The sequence below is a fragment of the Notolepis coatsorum genome, assembly GCF_963971535.1.
Source record: "Notolepis coatsorum genome assembly, chromosome: 17".
Classification (NCBI taxonomy): domain Eukaryota; kingdom Metazoa; phylum Chordata; class Actinopteri; order Aulopiformes; family Paralepididae; genus Notolepis; species Notolepis coatsorum.
In genome coordinates this window covers 14,211,802-14,232,501 of record NC_140181.1, presented here as the reverse complement: position 1 = coordinate 14,232,501, position 20,700 = coordinate 14,211,802, and the positions used below count along the sequence as shown (strand labels likewise).

The 20,700-nt window shown below is 44.3% G+C and overlaps 1 protein-coding gene across 1 annotated transcript; it reads right to left on the bottom strand.

The window, feature by feature from the left end:
* Window positions 1-691: 691 nt before the first annotated feature.
* LOC311243480 (laminin subunit alpha-4-like) lies at window positions 692-19,053 on the bottom strand (the record flags this gene model as incomplete). Its single annotated transcript, XM_084332715.1, has 9 exons — window positions 692-3,773; window positions 4,092-4,214; window positions 6,066-6,159; window positions 6,274-6,404; window positions 6,751-6,910; window positions 9,299-9,436; window positions 9,625-9,838; window positions 18,548-18,702; window positions 19,015-19,053. 9 exons carry the CDS (start codon window positions 19,051-19,053, stop codon window positions 3,625-3,627), a joined length of 1,203 nt encoding a protein of 400 aa, XP_084188841.1. The 3' UTR covers window positions 692-3,624.
* Window positions 19,054-20,700: the final 1,647 nt, after the last annotated feature.

The following is a 20,700-nucleotide window of genomic DNA, read 5'->3' as shown; positions in this document are numbered from 1 at the left end:
AGGACTCATACAAATACATTAACAACTGACATGGAAAATAAAAAAAGACTTACGAAAAAAGAAACATACTATACTATACATTATGCGTATACATCCCTGATATATATACTTTGCATGTAGACCGAACTACCTTCGAGCAGGTATGTGCTGCATCCTCTATCGGGATGCCACCCTTCTCCATATTTCATGTGAGAGAAAGCGTATATAATTCACTTATGACATTTAGGTAACATTAATGAACTACAGTATTAATTAGTATATTTGTTTCTCTGGCCGAACTAATGTTAACGTTATTAATCCTGCGGCCGCATTTATTTAAAAACAGCCAATCAAATCCCCATCAATGGAAAATTAACCCGCCCATACCCATGCTGATTGGTCCTTGTGCAAGACTAGAAAGTGGGGATCTTTGATTAAACACCTGCTATCAGAAGAATAGACAATCAGAAAAAAAGGTTTTTACTTTAACTTTTTAGTACTTAAGTACTAAAGTCCCGAGCTCCCCCAGGAGCTCGGATAGGAGTGGGTCTGAGGCGGCCAGAAGATGTAGAGCGGAGGGGTCTTGAGGGTGTGTAGTTAGAGACCATTAAACACACATCAGCTATACAGCAGCTAAGCTGTAAAAACGACAAACCAAATCTTCAACTTGTCCAAAGATGTGAAAGGAAAAACGAGACGAAATAAAGAAATGTATATGAAAGAAAGCTTTATTTGAAAATACATTTACAAAACGCAGGTAAGGGGTCAGACAGCTTATTGTCACTGTGTGAGATATTGAAATGGACAGCATTGTTATATTTCACATAACCCTCTGATGATGCGTACGCTGGAACCCTTTTGAGGCACTGAAGATGCTGCATGTCTGCAGCCTGAGATACAATCTGTGGGCAACGGCACTGGATTCATGCAACAGGTCGCGAAAAGGAGAAATGCTTTTGGTTTGTAGTTGTTGACAAAATTGCCCTCCTGTAGTAAGTTGCTTCAAAGATTGCTCATAATATCACGACCTGCTATTGGAAAACCAATAGGAAAACAGTTCCAGACAGGCTTTGTTTGTATTTAGGCGGCTACGGTTATTGTTATATAACTATATATTTATATAGTTATATAATATATATTTGGGGGAATTAAAACCCACTCATATATAATCCATATATTTCCCATTAATACCAAATATATAAAATGTGCAATTCTATATAATCTTATAGGCTGTGGACAGATTATCATTGTTCTATCAGAAGGGTTGCGATGCTTTAAGGGGGGGGGGGGGGTACATTTATCTCATAAACATACAACCTATACAACATTCACAGAGCATTATTTCATAGATGGATACAGAAGAGAATGACGACGTATAGCTAACGTCTAGCTAACTCGCTTCACACCTGAGCAGATCTGTTAAGGACCTGATAGGCATAAGCGAGGTGCGTTTGTGTCCTAAACGCTAATCAATTTAGCAAGCTGTTGTGGATTTGCAGTCACCAATAGCAAATTATTATTGTGACCAAGTGGATTTGAACCTGGGACCATAGGATCCATAGGTGGCTTGCAGAATTATTACATTTTGTACACTTTGAGTTTTTTTTTCCAACGGTTTGGAATGAGGACCGTGTAGACTCAACCACGTACAATTACGTGGAGTAAGCGATGAGGACCATGTAGACTCACCCATTAATGCTTATTCCACTAAATATACAGGAGTCTACGCGGTCCTCGTCACAAACTATCCAAAATCGTACAGAGTGGACCTTATTTTTTAAAGGTAGTGTTGTGTAATCTGTAATGTTGTCAAAACAGTGACCTCTAGAGGACGGCATGGTACTGCGGTTTGTTTCCGTGGGTTGGATTCCAGTGGGGACAGGGGGGGGCGGGGGGGGGGCTGCTAATGCTGGCCACACCTCAGGCTCTGGAGACATTCACTGTATAATAACTTACTAACCTCCGACCCACACGTCAGACCAGAACATAAAAAGTCAACAAAACGCGATAGCAAGTGGGGCTCCTGACCGCTGATTGACAGAGTCTACCTTTGAAGATAGGAGAGATATCGTCTTTGGAGGACACTGACAACATGGCTTTGTTTAGACCGCAGGCGTCTGTAGGAATCATTTTCAAAACACCTAGTTTACATCAGATGAGGCAAAAAAAATGGCGCATTTTATGTGTTCGTGTTTTTTGTGGTCCAGATTTTTTTTTTTTCTAAATCTATCTGGATCCAATCTGGACGCCAAAGAAACGGAGTTGGGTGGGCGGTCTGAACACATCGTCTTCTCGGGAAGGAATAGGATATTAATACGGAGGCCATGACATACGGGCAGCTTCACTGAGGCAGCGTAGACAGACATCTTTACCCCAAACTATTCATATATTTATTTTATATTTAAATATATTTATATACTTTTTTTATATAGCAGACTTTGGCTGCATCTCTTAACCCAAACAGGAGACCTGACCCCCCCACATATTAAGATATGGATTTGCATCCCAATATTCTTCCGTCCAAATGACCTCAAACTAAACGGTCTGAGTCTATACTGTTATACTATACTGGACTCGGAATCAGTATCGACGTGTCCCTTTTATTGACCACACTCACACGTGGCCATTTCCCTCCTTTCAACCCTGGGACCAAAGGTGGAAAATAATCCAAAGTGTAAATATGGTCAATACACAGTGATTCTCAGTCTCCTCTGCCGATCCCACTCCTTGCAGGCAACATTGCCCGTCTAAATTGCCCCGAAAAAGGTTGTCTGTATATCATGGGCTTCAAACAGTGTACAGACTCAACTACAGTTGCACTACGTAATCTTGGAAAGAGTTAGGATTGTTTTCTCTGTGTCGTTTACACTTTAGTTTACACAACACACGTTTACTAAACAAACAAAGCATCTGCTAGGCTTGTGTTTGGTTCACACTGCATCGTAAAGATTTGAAAAACTCAATTGCATGTATTCACTCTTATAGGCCACGCCCACCTTCATGTACAGTAGCTGAAGAAGCTGGCTAGTGTGGATATTCTTAAAAACCAAATCAATAATGCATCCATCAGCTACAAAACTGTTTAAGCTTATCATCCTTGTAACGAATATCTCTGTAAGGAAATAGAAGAGGGGGCTTGGCGTTATTTGTTCAAAATATGACTTGACTGACTTTGAAGGCTAAATATATACAATCCGTGTCTGGGAACAGTGTCACAAAAGCTCATAGGAAGTTCGAAAGACAAACATCGGCAAGCGAGCCGCGTCGTCGTTGCCTAGAAACGCACGACTTAACGCACGAATGTTGATGAAATAACTGTAATTCTCAGGAGTAATTCTTCCTCCCAAAATTACACAGTGCATCTTTAAATATCCTCAATATCTCCAGGCACCTATTGCTATTCTTCCTAGTGCTCTGTAGCAAAACAAAACAAAAACTACAACAACAACAAACAAACCTTGTATATATATCGTGAAGACAGATTAAAAAATATATATATTTTTGCAAAATAAAAAATAAATACACATTTTTAAATTAGCTACAGTAAAGTATGTCGCCCACCACCAGTGATTTAGTCAGTGATTTGTAGTTGGGAGAGGGGGGGTAAGAATTGGTGCGTGTGTGTCTGTGTGTGTCTGTGTGTGTCTACATGTCAGGACAGCCCTGGATTCCCACAGCTCCCCTCACAGCCAGTGGTCTGGACAGCATGGCAGGTCTGTGGTTCAGCTCCGCTCTGCGCACGCAGCCGTGGAAGGAAGGCAGCCCAGCGGGCAGACCAGGCACCACGACGCCATCTGGTGGACAGAGAGAGGAATAGCAGGTTAGAATAGGGGACGGATGGATGGCACAGGAGTTCATTTTAAAACTATAATTATCTTATGTCTATATATAAGACACACCCAGGGCTGTCCTGACATGTATATATGTCTATATACAGGTAGACCGAGTGTGAGTGAGTGAGTGAGTGAGTGAGTGAGTGAGTGAGTGAGTGAGTGAGTGAGTGAGTGAGTGAGTGAGTGAGTGAGTGAGTGAGTGAGTGAGTGTGTGAGTGTGTGTGTGTGCGTGTGTGCGTGTGTGTGTGTGTGCGTGCGTGTGTGTGTGTGAGTCCCCACCAGGCACGCCCCCCAGATGGACGGTCTCCTTGGTACTGTTGGACCGGGCCTGCTGCTTGGGTCCGACACTGAGCTGGCTGGCTGCGCCCACGTGCAGCTCGAGGACGTTACCCTTCTTCACGACTGAAACACGCGACAAGAGAACAGATCAAACTCAAACATCCCGACATCCAAACTCAAAAACTTTGCAGATCGGGCCTTCTCACGCACTGCACCCCGACTCTGGAACTCCCTCCCTCAGTCCATCAGAGACTCCCCTACACTCTCCACCTTCAAAGCTCGCCTCAAAACCCACCTGTTCTCCCTTGCCTTCAACCACCCCCCCCCCCCCCCCACCCATAAACCTCCCCCCCCCCCCCCCCCTCCAACCTGATTGATGTCTGTCTCCTGTCTTTTTGTGCTATCATGCTGTCTCCCCTGTTCCCCCCATGGTCTCATGTTCCTTTTGTTTTTGTTTCTTTGTTGTTTCTTTGTTTGTTTCTTTGCTTTTGTTTCTTTGTTTTTCTTTGCTCCCGACTATTGTCAGCGACTTCGGGTTACTGAGAAGCGCTATATAAATTAAATGAATTATTATTATTATTATTATTATTATTATTATTATTATTATTATTATTATTATTATTATTATTATTATTATTAAATAATAATTATTATTATTATTATTATCAACGTAACCCTGACCCCTGACCATGACCCCTGACCCTAACCCTGACCAGCAGAGAGAGGCTGGTGAGTTCCTTCACTGTAACCCATAGTTACCTGCATAGACAGACAGAATGGTCAACTTTGACACAAATTAATGATTTAGTACTGGCTCTGATCAGACTGATTAACTTGATTAATGATTAGTACTGGCTCTGATCAGACTGATTAACTTGATTAATGATTAGTACTGGCTCTGTGTTCAGACTGTTTAACTTGATTAATGATTAGTACTGGCTCTGATCAGACTGTTTAACTTGATTAATGATTAGTACTGGCTCTGATCAGACTGATTAACTTGATTAATGATTAGTACTGGCTCTGTTCAGACTGTTTAACTTGATTAATGATTAGTACTGGCTCTGATCAGACTGTTTAACTTGATTAATGATTAGTACTGGCTCTGATCAGACTGATTAACTTGATTAATGATTAGTACTGGCTCTGTTCAGGCTGATTAACTTGATTAATGATTAGTACTGGCTCTGATCAGACTGTTTAACTTGATTAATGATTAGTACTGGCTCTGATCAGACTGTTTAACTTGATTAATGATTAGTACTGGCTCTGATCAGGCGGTTTAACTTGATTAATGATTTGTACTGGCTCTGTTCAGGCTGATTAACTTGATTAATGATTGGAGGAGAGCTAAATTTTGTATCTACAGTATACAAAAGATTATTAACACGAACGATCATGTATTTATATTTGCATTTACATTTAGTCATCTAACCGATGCTTTTATCCCAAAACAACAAGTCCGCAGGGAAGGGTACAACTCTGGCAGCTAAGGGTCAGTAAGGTTGTTCGTCAAACAGTGTTGAACTTGAGTGCTACAGTCTTGAGTGCATAGTAGAATATACATATTAGCATAGTAGGTAGTAATATAGGCACAGTAGATTACTTAGTAGCAAAGTGCATAGTAGTATTTGTATATCTTCTCGTGACCCCCCCCCCCCCCCCCCCCCAATATGAATGTTGTTGTTTACATGTTGTGTGCATGTATCCCCTCCCTACTTCCCATTTCCCCACGTGGAATGAAACTGATTGGACAAATGACATGCTGGTGCTCTAGTGCGACATCTAGTGGCTGAATGTTATCTATTCTATAGCACCTTTCAACTTGAAATATCACAAAATAAAATACAAATAGAATGTAAATATAAATAAACAACAAAACACAATACTGTATATAAACTCAGATAACAGTACTAATATATATATATAGAGCAATTAGGGCAGATAAAGAAAGAGAGAAAGAAAACAACTGACCTGTAATCGTGTGCCATCTTCCATCACAGAGCGACTCCTCTGGTTGGATGGAGGTGGAGAACTCTCCACTCCCGCTGTTCACCGACACTGTCACCTAACGGGTTAACACACACTGTTATAACTACTGACACACTGTTATAACTACAGACACACTGTTATAACTACTGACACGTCACCTGCAGAGTGACACACAGTACAGTCGTCTTACCTGTCCCTGGCTGAGGACCAAGTTGAGGTAGTGGTCTGACGATGTCCCAGCATGCAACAGCAGCCCAGAGTCTGAGACGGGTCGAACCTCCAGCCGGATCTCGTTATCCCGACCCAACACCAGTGACTCATCTACAGACACATGTACAGACAGTCAGGAGTTTGAATGGAGAGACATGATACAGACCTACAGCCCTGCGTTATCCATAGGGGAGGGGGGAGGGGGGGGGGGAGACAGAGGAGGGGAGTGGAGGGATAGAGAGAAAGATGATGGGGGAGGAGGGATAGAGAGACAGAGGAGGGGAGAGGAGAGGAGGGATAGAGAGAGAGGGGAGGGGAGAGGAGAGGAGGGATAGAGAGAGAGGGGAGGGGGGAGGAGAGGAGGGATAGAGAGACAGAGGAGTAGTAGTGGTAGTAGTGGTAGTAGAGGGAGGAGTAGTAGTAGTAGTCTCATGTACTACGAGGTACTGCTACCTACCGATGGTGATGTGTCCTCCCTGGCGGGAGAAGTATGCTCCAGGCTGAAGAGGGTGCTGGAAGCACGGCACCGCCCCCTGGCTGTGGGAGGGCTCTTCTGCAGGCACCTCGTTCAGCTTCAGATCCCTCACGCAGCCCACGAAACCACCTGTGCCTGGGGCCTGGAGGGGGAGTAACGGGTTAATTATCTGTGTGTGTAATAATGGGGGGGGGATCATATCTAAAATGTTATTTGTGTGATTGTGACGTAGGTGGGTTGGTCATTACTAGGGATGTCCGATATTAGCATTAAAATGTAATATCGGAAAATATCGGTATCGTTTTTTTTTTTTTTTTACATTTATTTAACCTTTATTTACCCAGGCAAGCAAGTAAGAACAAATTCTTATTTGGGGACCCCGCATATATCTGTATCGGTTGATATCGGTATCGGAAATTAAGAGTTGGACAATATCGGTATATCGGTTATCGGTAAAAAAGCCAATATCGAACATCCCTAGTCATTACCATTATTATTGTATTTGTAACACCATGTGCACATCAGGTTAGTGTAGGTAAGTTACATTGTGTTTGTATGTGTATGTGGTGTAGTGTCACCTTTATAATAATCCCCCTTTTGTTTGCCATGTCCCTTTCCTGTCGAGTGGCTGATTGGCCGATGATGAGGACAGCTGAGGGCAATCACTCATTAAGGGGCGGGTGGATAAAACCTGAGATGCTGGACACCCTCATGGCCTTTTGCCATTGCCACTGATCTCTGTGGATTGTGGGTTGTGTGGCCTTTCTGCCATTTCCACTATTGTGTGGTTTGATTGTTGTGTTGGCCTCATTGCCCAACTGTTTTGGGACTGTGTGGTTCACACCTGTTAATTTTGAATAGCCTTATTGTGGTTATATTATTGAATAGCCTTATTGTGGTTATATTATTGAATAGCCTTATTGTGGTTATATTATTGAATAGCCTTATTGTGGTTATATTATTGCTGGGCGGTGCCAGCCTTGTGGCTTGTGCTTGTGTCCTTGTTTGTTTAGTGTTGGTTCTCTTATGGTATATCTCTGTTTGTTCTCCCTTACCTTATCCCTGTTTGTTCTCCCTTACCGTATCTCTGTTTGTTCTCCCTTACCTTATCCCTGTTTGTTCTCCCTTACCGTATCCCTGTTTGTTCTCTCTTACCTTATCCCTGTTTGTTCTCCCTTACCTTATCCCTGTTTGTTCTCCGTTACCTTATCCCTGTTTGTTCTCCCTTACCTTATCCCTGTTTGTTCTCCCTTACCTTATCCCTGTTTGTTATCCCTTACCTTATCCCTGTTTGTTCTCCCTTACCTTATCCCTGTTTGTTCTCCCTTACCTTATCCCTGTTTGTTCTCCCTTACCTTATCCCTGTTTGTTCTCCCTTACCTTATCCCTGTTTGTTCTCCCTTACCTTATCCCTATTGTGTGTGTGTTTACGGGTTTCATTCCCCTTTGTATAATAAATATCATTTACTTTGGAAAACGCTTTTTATTTATTTCCTCCTACCGGGACCTGTGCTAGAAGCACTTACTGGACGGGTTGGCTTCCCAACAACCCGGTCAGGGTAAATATTTGTTATTATTAGACCTTTGTTTGTGACAGTGATGCTCTTCGTTATCTTCAGGGTATCTGCAGGTTTCAACAAGTTACATTTAAGACCTTTTTAAGACCACTGAAGAGTTATTAAGTATAAATTGTTATACCAATTTCACGACCATACTGGCAAAAAGAAAAACACATAGTGACACTTGGCTGCAGTTCCACTCCGGACGCACCGAGCTGTTCCATACCAGCCTGGTCACCCGGGTCATGCTCTGGAGCGCCGTGCCCGTGGATCTTAGGCTGGCAGAGTCAGTGTCCTCTTTTAAGTCACTTTTAAAGACACATCTGTTTTTTAAATGTTTTTCGGATGGGTCTAGATCAGCTCTGGTTGCATACGCTGTTTTTAATCAATCTGCCTACAAATCCTGTTTGAAAGGTTTTTAGTCTTTCCTGATGTTTGCTGTTTGCTGTTTTTAACATGTCTGTAAAGCACTTTGTAACTTTGTTTGGAAAAGCGCTATACAAATTAAATTCATTCATTCATTCATTCATTCATTCATTCATTCATTCATTCATTCATTCATTCATTCATTCATTCATTCATACATTCATTCATACACGCCCTCGGCCAGACGCACAGACAGAGCGCCCAGTAGCCCCGCAAAAAAACAACCACTTGAATACAAAAACATTTCATATATTTAGTATAATTTACATCTCCCGACTGCCCCCCTAAACAATGTAATTCCTGTGCAAATGCAATTCAACACTTTTAATACCTTTTTAACTCATTCACGGCCAGCAGCTTTCGTCATCTGCACCTTTTAAGGCCTTACATTGCGAATTATTAATTGAAAATGAATCAAATGAAATGAAAGAGAGCCCTGATTCACTCCCTGATGTACCCCCCCCACACACAGACACACACACACACACACACACACACACACACACACACAGACACACAGACACACACATGCAGGTCCATCTCACCGAGAGCGTGGGGGGACCTCCTCCGACATACAGAGGGCCGGTGAGGCGAGCCTTGTCCCCGCCAGGTGACCTCTTGGACTGGGCGTTGATCCCGTCCACGATCAGACTGACCTTGTCCCCTTCACGCTTCACGAAGACCTGAGGACGGAGACGAGGACGCGTCAAACAGGGACACGTCACGTTACATTAGATTCTAAAATGTATTGTCATCATACAACATTATCTCGACATTTTGTTGCCGTTTTCTCATAAACACGTGCAGTTACCTCCCGAGGCCACAGGGTGGCAGCTCTTAGCGTGTGTCACCATGGAAACCCTTCGCTCACCGTGTGCCAGTGGTGGTCGTTGTACTTCCTGCGGCTGCGCAGGCTGACCTTCCTGCGACCCCCGTCCAGCAGCAGCAGCAGGTGCCCCTGGGACACGCTCAGTGACATCATCGCCCCGGCCCCGCCCCCGCCCCCGGCCCCGCCCCCGCTGGAGGAGGCGTAGAGCACCAGACCGTCCGAGGAGTTGATCCGCAACGCCATGGAGATGTGGGGACTGGAGAGGGAGAGAGAGAGACACCGACGGGGAGAGAGAGAGAGAGAGAGAGAGAGAGAGAGAGAGAGAGAGAGAGAGAGAGAGAGAGAGAGAGAGAGAGAGAGAGAGAGAGAGAGAGAGACCGACGGGGAAGGAGAGAGAGAGAGAAAGAGAGGGAACAGAGACACAGACAGGGAAGGAGGAGAGGGAGAAAGAGAGAGAGAGGGAACAGAGAGACACAGACAGGGAAGGAGGAGAGGGAGAAAGAGAGGGAACAGAGAGACACAGACAGGGAAGGAGGAGAGGGAGAAAGAGAGGGAACAGAGAGACACAGACAGGGAAGGAGGAGAGGGAGAAAGAGAGAGAGAGGGAACAGAGAGACACAGACAGGGAAGGAGGAGAGGGAGAACAAGAGGGAACAGAGAGACACAGACAGGGAAGGAGGAGAGGGAGAAAGAGAGGGAACAGAGAGACACAGACAGGGAAGGAGGAGAGGGAGAAAGAGAGAGAGAGGGAACAGAGAGACACAGACAGGGAAGGAGGAGAGGGAGAACGAGAGGGAACAGAGAGACACAGACAGGGAAGGAGGAGAGGGAGAACGAGAGGGAACAGAGAGACACAGACAGGGAAGGAGGAGAGGGAGAAAGAGAGAGAGAGGGAACAGAGAGACACAGACAGGGAAGGAGGAGAGGGAGAACGAGAGGGAACAGAGAGACACAGACAGGGAAGGAGGAGAGGGAGAACGAGAGGGAACAGAGAGACACAGACAGGGAAGGAGGAGAGGGAGAAAGAGAGGGAACAGAGAGACACAGACAGGGAAGGAGGAGAGGGAGAAAGCGAGGGAACAGAGAGACACAGACAGGGAAGGAGGAGAGGGAGAAAGAGAGGGAGCAGAGAGACACCGATGGGGAAGGGAGAGAGAGAGAAAGACAGACAGGGAAAGAGGAGAGAGAGAAAGAGAGAGAGAGAGAGAGAGGGAACAAAGAGACAGGGAAGGAAGAGCGAGAGAGACAGAGAGAGAGGGAACAGAGAGACAGACAGGGAAGGAGGAGAGGGAGAAAGAGAGAGAGAGGGAAGGAAGAGAGAGAGACAGAGAGAGAGAGAGGGAATGAGGAAAAGATATTAGATATTCGTTTTCAAGTTTCAAGTTTTGTTTGTCACGTATTAATTAAGCATTACATCACGCGACAGAGTGTGTTATAGAAATTAGATCACGCCTATGGGTGGTCGTTAGGCCCGAGGCGCACCTATTCACATCGGCGTCCGAAGCGGAGCGGTTCCTCAGACGCGACATGGCGACGTCCACCCCGCCCGAGGATGGTGAGCCGCCCCCGGCGGGGCAGACGGCGAGCTCCGGGGAGTAACAGGCTACGGGCCTTGGTTAGCTTAGCGCAAGCTATGCTGACTATCGGGCTCTTTCAACTAACTATAACATTCCACTCGCCTAGCACGGCCTTTCGGTCCAACAGAACGGTAACATTCATGGTATTATCTACGCTGTATATTTCCAGAAATGGGTACGTACATTGACTATTTTCGGATATAATTCAGACGACTTGTGCTTTTTGACGCACTGGTCTTTTTATTGTCTGAGCATTGAACTTCGCAACTGAACGTCACATTGACTGTTATGCATACTGTCTTTTTTCAAGTTTGTATTTGGATGAACTATACTTCGTAACTTTCACTCGAATGAGCTTTGTGCTAGCGTATCTGCCGGTCAAGAGGGAACATATTGATCTTGAATACAGGGGGTCTCAATATACTGCATAAACGCACAAGTGTACTAACGTGGCTAAAAAGGAAGGAAGTGGACCTTGCATTACTGAGTGAAACACACCTTTTATTGGCGGATAACGCAAGACTGGCAAATAAATGTTACCATAACTTAAGTTATTCTTCTTTTGACACCAAGTCCCGTGGGGTAGCCATAATAGCGAAGCGGAAATTGAATATTAAACTGTTAGATGTGTGGCCCGATGCAGAAGGCCGAATTACTATTGCGAAAATAGAATGTTCAAAAAATTGCACTGATTTCTGCTTACGCTCCTAATGTGTATGACACTAACTTTTATGCTGTTCTCACTGCAGCAATGCTGAAACTACCTGATTACTCATTAATAGTAGGAGCTGATTTTAATGCAGTTTGGGATCCATTGATTGATAGGTCCAGTCATGCTGAAACCCCTGATCAGAAGCAAGCTACCACGGCCCTACGAGCCTGGTCTAAGGACACAGGGTAATCGATATGTGGCGATCGCTCAACCCATCCGCGAGAGATTATTCCTTTTTCTCATCGAGACATAAGACCTTTTCCAGGCTTGATTATGTTTTTTCTTCCCCACGGCTTTTTGATAGCTTTGATGTTGACTTATTACCCATAGCACTTTTAGACCACAAAGGTATCCTACTTAAGGTTTCACTCAGTAAAATAACGTCCCGTGCCCCTAGGTGGCACTTTAACTCTACACTGCTGAAAAACTGGGATTTTAACTTGCAATTTAAAGAAAAGCTCACTGAATTCCTGCAGTTTAATGCGGGCTCGGTACAGGATCCCAGAATTTTATGGGATTCGGTTAAGGGTTTTATCAGAAATAACACTACTCTCTTTGCATCTAATCTCCCCAAGGGACGTCTCTCCAAGCTGGTGGAACTGGAAAAGCTTCATGCCACGTTGATCTCTTCATTGCAGCACAACTACTCTAGTCAACTGGAGCTTCAAATTAAGGTAGTGAAAAAGGAGATTAACTCCATTTTAAGACAACAATCTGAATTTCAGATGCACAGAACAAGACAACACTACTACTTTCACGGCTCCAGGCCTAGTCACCTACTAGCTATGAAGATAAGATAAGATATTCCTTTATTGATCCCCTTGGGGAAATTCAGGCATCATAGCAGCATGGGGGGGGGGAGGGGGGGTACAGGTAGTAAAACAACACAGTATACAGGTAGTAAAAAACAACACAGGCAGTGTAAACAATTTGATCAATATGGTCAATATAATTTACTATCTGACTAGCTGAGAAATATTCACATTATTCACAGTGTCACATAAGGTGCAGTATGCATGAGGTAGTGTTATAATTTACTATCTACTGAGTATACATTATTCACAGTATCACGGTATCCACTGAAATATACATTATTCACAGTATCCCAGTATCCACATAGGGTGCAGTAAGCCTAAGGTAGTGTAGGTTGTCCTCCTTGGGTTCCTATAAGTCCCAGGTCAATGTCTGGTAGCAGTCGCTGTCGCTGCCCCCTGTTGTGGAGCCTGGAGGCTGCTAGTCGCTGCCCACTGTTGTGGAGCCTGATGGCCGCTGGTATGAAGGACTGTCCGAGGCGGTTAGTTGAGTGTCGGGGGGGAATGAGTCTGTGGCTGAACGAGCTTCTCATCTTGACTAGCTCGTCGTAGAGGGGGTGGTAGGGGTTCTCCATGATGGCAGCCAGCTTCCTTATCATCCCCCTCTCTGCCATCACCTCAAGTCTAGGTAGCTCGACTCCCACCACGGAGCTAGCCTTCCTCACCAGCTTGTTGAGCTTGTTGGTGTCCCTTGAGTTGATGTAGCCTCCCCAGCATGCCACAGCATAGAAGAGGATGCTGGCCACAACAGACTGGTAAAAAGACTGCAGCAGTCTGTTGCACACATTGAAGGACCTGAGTCTCCTCAGGAAGAACAGCCTGCTCTGTCCCTTCCTGTAGAGGGCCTCTGTGTTGTCCGACCAGTCCAGTTTATTGTTCAGGTGTACCCCAAGGAACTTGTATGAGTCCACCATCTCCACATCCACCCCTCGGATGGAGATGGGAATCGGGGGGGGCCTCTTCTTGCCCCTCCGGAAGTCCACCACCAGCTCCTTGGTCTTACTGGTGTTGAGTTGGAGGTGGTTGCTGTTGCTCCACCCCACAAAGCTCTCCACCAGGGCTCTGTACTCCTCCTCATCATCGTCGGTGATGTAGCTTACGATGGAGGAGTCGTCTGAGAACTTCTGCATATGTGCCAGTGAGCAATTTGCGGATATCCCTTCCATTAAGAACCAACAGGGGGAGGTAACCACCAACCCCAAAAAGATTAATGATACATTTCGCTCTTTTTATTCCAATCTGTACAAGTCAGAGGTGGTCTTTGATCATACCAAGCTGGAGGATTTCCTTGATCGAATCAACTTACCACAGATCTCGGAAGATAGTGCTAAACTGTTAGCTGCACCTATCACGCTAGCTGAACTTAGAGAGGCGATTGCGGTTATGCAACGGGGCAAGGCTCCCGGATGGGACGGCATCCCACCGGAACTCTATCTCGCATTCTGGGATGTACTCGGTCCCTTATTACTCTCAATGATTTTACATTCAATCAAAGAGGGACATTTTTCCAGAGATGTCAATATGGCACTTATATCTGTTTTACTCAAGAAAGATAAGGACCCCACCGAGTGTGGCAGCTACAGGCCCCTAAATCTCCTCGGAGCCGATCTTAAGCTATATGCCAAGGTTCTAGCCACCCGACTTCAAAAGCATATGACATCTCTAGTTCATCCTGATCAGACCGGCTTCATAAGAGGCTGCCTGGTTACTGATAACATCAGATGGTTACTGCATGTGATTGATGCCAGCAAGGATGTGGCAGTCCCTACAGGGGTCATGTCCTTGGACGCAATAAAGGCATTTGACAGATTGGAGTGGTCTTACTTGTGGGCAGTTCTTAGAAGGATGGGGTTGGGAGGATTTTATTCATATGATCAAAGTTCTCTACACAGGGCCTTCGGCCATGATCTTAACGGGAAAGTTCTGCTCGCCACTCTTCTCTGTCTCGCGCTCTTCTAGACAGGGTTGCCCTCTTAGTCCCGGTCTTTTCGCCTTATCTCTCGAACCTTTAGCTCAACACATAAGACAATCCCAAATTATATCTCCTGTTTCAATTCAGGGCACACCGCATCATATCAGCTTATACGCAGATGATGTACTCCTGTTTATGCAGAATCCCTCCGTCTCTCTACCTCATCTTCTCAATGTGATAGATGAGTTTGGCAGCCTACCCGGCTTTAAGATCAACTGACCAAATTCTGCTTTTCTTCCACTTAATGAGCCTGCGAAGGCTACCATCCTGCCTGCAAACATACTTATGGTGGAGCACATTAAATGTCTCGGTATTGAAATATTCGCTACTATTAGCCAGACGATACGGTATAGCAACTCTTGACTACCACTACCACTACTCTCTTGACTACCACTACCACTACTACTACTCTCTTTTTTTTTTTTTTTTCACTTTTTCTCCCATTTTTCTATATTTTCTCCCATCCCAATTTCGTATCATCCAATTCAACCCTCCCCTGTCACGAACGCTGTTTCTTGCCTCCCACAAGCCGGCTGCAATGTGGACTAAGTCATACATAGCACAAGTCCCCTCCGGTACTTGAGATAACAGCAGTCGCATCTTTTCACCTGCGCAGCTCGATCTCTCAGTGTCGAGGAGTAACGCGTGGGAGGCTCACGCTGCCCCCGACACTTCCTGATTCTACTGCGCAGGCGCACCAACCGACTTGTAGGAGTCGCTTGTTCACAACGTTCGATCCCCACCCTTCAGTTTCCCTCCCCGTAATACGGCCAATGTGTATTACTGCGGACGACCAGCTAAACTGAAAACAATGTGGAGAGCTGGATTCGAACACGCGAATCCTAGCGTCTCCACACTGGTGGCGAGTGCCTTGCCCACTACACCACCTAGCCGCCCTCACTACTACTACTCTCTTGACTACCACTACCACTACTACTCTCTTGACTACCACTACCACTACTACCACTACTACTCTCTCTCTACTACTACTTGCTGTACTACTACTGCTGCTACTACTACTACTACTACCACTACTCTCTTGACTATCACTACTACTCTCTCTCGACTACTACCACTACTACTAGGACTACTACTCTCTGTACTACTACTACTACTACTGCTACTACTATTACTACTACTATGACTACTACAACTACTATTACTACTACTACTACTACTACTACTAATATTCGCTACTATTAGCCAGACGATACGGTATAGCAACTCTTGACTACCACTACCACTACTACTACTATTACTACTCTCTTGACTACCACTACCACTACTACTACTCTCTTGACTACCACTACCACTACTACTACTACTCTCTTGACTACCACTACCACTACTACTCTCTTGACTACCACTACCACTACTACTACTACTCTCTTGACTACCACTACCACTACTACCACTACTACTCTCTCTCTACTACTACTACTACTACTCGCTGTACTACTACTGCTGCTACTACTACTACTACCACTACTCTCTTGACTATCACTACTACTCTCTCTCGACTACTACCACTACTACTAGGACTACTACTCTCTGTACTACTACTACTACTACTGCTACTACTATTACTACTACTATGACTACTACAACTAGAGATGTTCCGATACCATTTTTTCCTTTCCGATCCGATTCCGATACCTAAGCTTTGGGTATCGGCCGATACCGATACTTATCCGATACCAGTGCATACATTAAAAGAATTTAAAAATATTATATAAATTATAAAACGTTTTTTTTTTTTTTAATACAGCTACTGTTTTATATATACTGTTTTTTAGTAATAACTATAAAGTAATGGTATTTATTCAACAACAGGTGATTGTATAGATTAGTATTAGTATCAGTAATTGAAAACTATCTCAATGAGTTCACCCACGGAAAGGTTGTTGGCACATTAGTTCCACACGGACATTATTCGTTGCTGCACTTGCTTCCACAAGAAGGCTCCGTTTAGTACCAGAGGCTCCGTTGTTGTGATTTTTGCACAATAAATATTCAACATTCTCTTTTGAGACTCCGCCTCAGACTCTTATCATTTGGCACTAAAAGCTAAACATTGTCGCCGATATGGCTGTCCGCAACATGTCATTAATTGTGTACGCGACGTGCAATTGTGCAATGACAACGTTACCGTGAGCTATGTTAGCTAGCATGAGCTACCGCTATATGGAAAGACTGTAACGTTACTGCCGGTGACATTGTGATTTAACTTGGAATACTCCTTTGCCAACTTGCTGTACTTTGCTTGCAGATCTGCAGCCATTACTGGATTATGTGAATAGCCCCAACTTTAGCCAAGGTAACGTCAAAGCTAGCTTTCGGTTAGCTGTTCAATGCTAATAACACCAGCCACCAAGCGAACTCATCAGAGCTCCCCGTCAACAGCGCTGTCGGGACAATGGCATTTTAAGAAAGTATCTGCTCTGCTGTTAATGGCAATTGACACTTTAATTCACGGTCGATTAAGCACACGTTTGTTTTATAATGCTCACCCAGCGAAGTATGAGTATATAAAGTATCTACAGAGCCCAACGTCCGCAGTGTTGTTGATAAATTACGTCATGGTATCGGAGCGCAACATTAGAGGGTACTCGCCGATACCGATACCAGCATTTTAGGCAGTATCGGCGGCATTTCCGATACTGGTATCGGTATCGGAACAACTCTAACTACAACTACTATTACTACTACTACTACTACTACTACTACTACTACTACTACTCTCTGTACTACTACTACTACTGCTACTACTACTACTACTGCTACTACTATTACTACTACTACGACTACTACAACTACTATTACTACTATTACTACTACTAGGGATGTCCCGATCCGATCACGTGATCGGGATCGGCGTCGATCACATGCTTTTCAGAGGATCGGGGATCGGGAAAAAATAATAATAAAAATCGGCAGTCAAAAAAAGAAAAATTTTATTCAACAAACATGACCATGTCCACGTCTTAAACTCATACGGAGGCCTTAGTTTTGGTTTTAAATTACATATAATATATCATCATTAATGTATTTATTGTCACACAGAGCAGAATAATTGTCCACAACAAACACATTCCCCTTTAATTTACACCGTTGCAACAAACACATTACCTTTAATTTAGACCGGCTACACGCTACACGCTCCACATCACAACAACAGTACAACACGTCGCTCCCGAAACACGGTTAATATCCACTGACTTGAGCAGCTAGACTTAATGTCAGAGGTTTGGAACTAAGCATTTTAAAATAGAAAGTCAAGCCAGTTGCAATGTTTGCAAGGAGGACAGGCTGGAGGCGAAGTTTTCAGACTAACTTTTCACCTGGAGGATAACGTGACTGAGGATTATCGTCGGCGTTTCAGACCAGAATGGACCATTACGTAAGTCGAACACTGAATGTATACTAATGTGCAAACATATATTGAAACTTTTAATATTTCTCATATGAAGCAGAAGCACATTTCTCAGGGTGAATGTAATAACAAAAGCCTCCGCGCTCGCGCCCCGGACTATAGGCAACAGATGGGCTTGTCTCGCTCTGCCAGTTTCTGACAAAAGTGCGTCAAAATGGATTACTAATGTGAAAGATCGGATCGGAAACGATCGGATCGATAGATATTTAAAATCACATGATCGGGATCGGATCTGGAGCAAAAAAAGGCGATCGGGACATCCCTAACTACTACTACTACTCTCTGTACTACTACTACTACTGCTACTACTACTGCTACTACTACTACTATTACTACCACCACTACTACTAACCCTACCACTGCTACTACTACTCTCTACTACCACCACTACTACTACGACTGTTGGAGCGCTGTCTCTCTTCCTGTGTGAGATGGCCAGAGACAGACAGACAGACTCACGTGGTGCTGAATGCGGCGGGCAGAGTGTCGTATCTCTGGTAGCTGTGTGTTGATCCACTGAAGTGAAGCGCACCAGTCTCCTGGGCAGACAGCTCCCCCTGGCAGGACTCCCTGGTATTACGACTGCGGGAGCCCGAAGGCTTCCTGTTCTTATTCTGAAAAAGGAGAGAATTAAAAGAAGACATTAAGAGGCGGAAAAGTCTAGACTCTTTCATCTGTGAGTGAGGTCCGCCGAATAAATGAGTCTCATCTCTTCACGTTGTCTACGCTCGCTGTGTTGACAACCAGGAGAGTCCCGTCGCTGACTCTGTTGTAAACACTCGTCAGTCTCTTTGGAGAGAAAGCTAAAGCTAAATAGTGCCAGTATCAGCCAGACGCTAAAGTAATAATCTCTCTAACATTTTCATATAAATAAAATGTGATTCTACCGATACAAAGTTCATGAATGTTTTTACATTTGCTGTTACAGTCGTGTCTGGTAGGACATTCCCGGGAAAATCATCCATACGTGTTGACTATTCTTCCTGGGGTCCTCACAGATATACACATACAAATATGAAACGTTCAGTGTAAATCATTCATATATTATCACATACATAATCAATAAAAAAAATAAGGTGAATCCATTTCACCACACCTTTAAAAAAAGAAAAACACAAAGTAAACAGAAGAAGTTTGGATAACATGGCTGCAGCTACACTCATGTGTACCCAGCCCACCGCTTCTTTTCACCTGGCAGCGCGGACTCTCACTGGGAGGGTGTAACGTGTGGAAGGTCACACCACCTCTCTTAGATTCTTCCCTCGCTGTGCAGGCGCCCCGACCGAACTGTAGGAGTCGCTGTTTTACAACGACCCGGACCCTAACCCACCGGCTTCCCTCCCGCTGACTCTGCCAATCATCGAGCCAGTATGACGGCCTGGCCAAGCCGGAGGCAACGCTGATACCAGTGTCTCTTGCGTTGGTGACGAGCGCCTTGTCCGCTGCGCCACCCAGCCGGCCTTAAGTTTCTTTTTGAAACTGTCCTTGTCTTCCGTCCGTATGATATGTAATGGGATCCCATTCCAATATGTTGTGGCTCTATACTATACATTGCAGTTTTCTTTAGAGCGTTGGTTCTAGGCAGAGGTAGGGTTAAAGCGACTACTTGAAGCATGTCTGGCACTATGGTCATGTCTATCATTGGTGGATAAAAGCATAGAATACAGTTTAGTGGGTTTACCTGAGGTACAGATGTTCTTTAAAAACCGAATCAAACTGCATGCTAGTCTCTCGTCCACCCTCATCCACGACAGTCTAGCATGGTGTGTGTGTGTGTGTGTGTGTGTGTGTGTTAGGGGTGGGAATCACCAGTTTCATCATGATACGATACGATATCGATTCTTTGGACAACGATACGATATTTGCCGATATCACAAAGTCTCTCACGATACAATACGATACGATTAGATTCAGGTGCCTGCGATCGATATGAGATGATATCATATGCCCATTTAACACAATCAGTAACATTTAGATCAACAAAAAAAGGTAATGAAAATATCATTTGACATTTGTATTTTTGAGCTCTTCCAGACATTTAAAGGAAAATCAATCTATTGTTTTTAATACAAATAGACCTCCTGTTCACTGTAAAGTGCCACGTTTTTATATATTGAGCTTTAAACTTTAAGCTACATTTTTTGGAACTCAAAACTCACAACCTCCCTCTCTCAAACCGTTCCTACAACAATTTGTTGATGTTGCATGATCATGTATAGGCCTACATTTATTATGTATTATATTGTTTATGTTTAAATAACATTTAAACATCAAACTCCTCTGACCTCATCTGGTCTTTCCAAAGACGCGCGCACACACACACACACAGAAAGGGAGAATGCTATGCTGTAACATCTACACACACGGAGCTACTGCTGTTGTTCTTGGGCGGATATGAGACTCGCCACAGATTTTCAAAATAAGAGTATCGATATGAATCGATCTTATTACATCGCATCGATCCGATTCGATTGTTGATAATTACATCGATGTATCGATCTGGATCGATGTATCGTCCCACCCATAGTGTGTGTGTGTGTGTGTGTGTGTGTGTGTGTGTGTGTGTGTGTGTGTGTGTGTGTGTGTGTGTGTGTGTACCTTGGGGTTCTTGT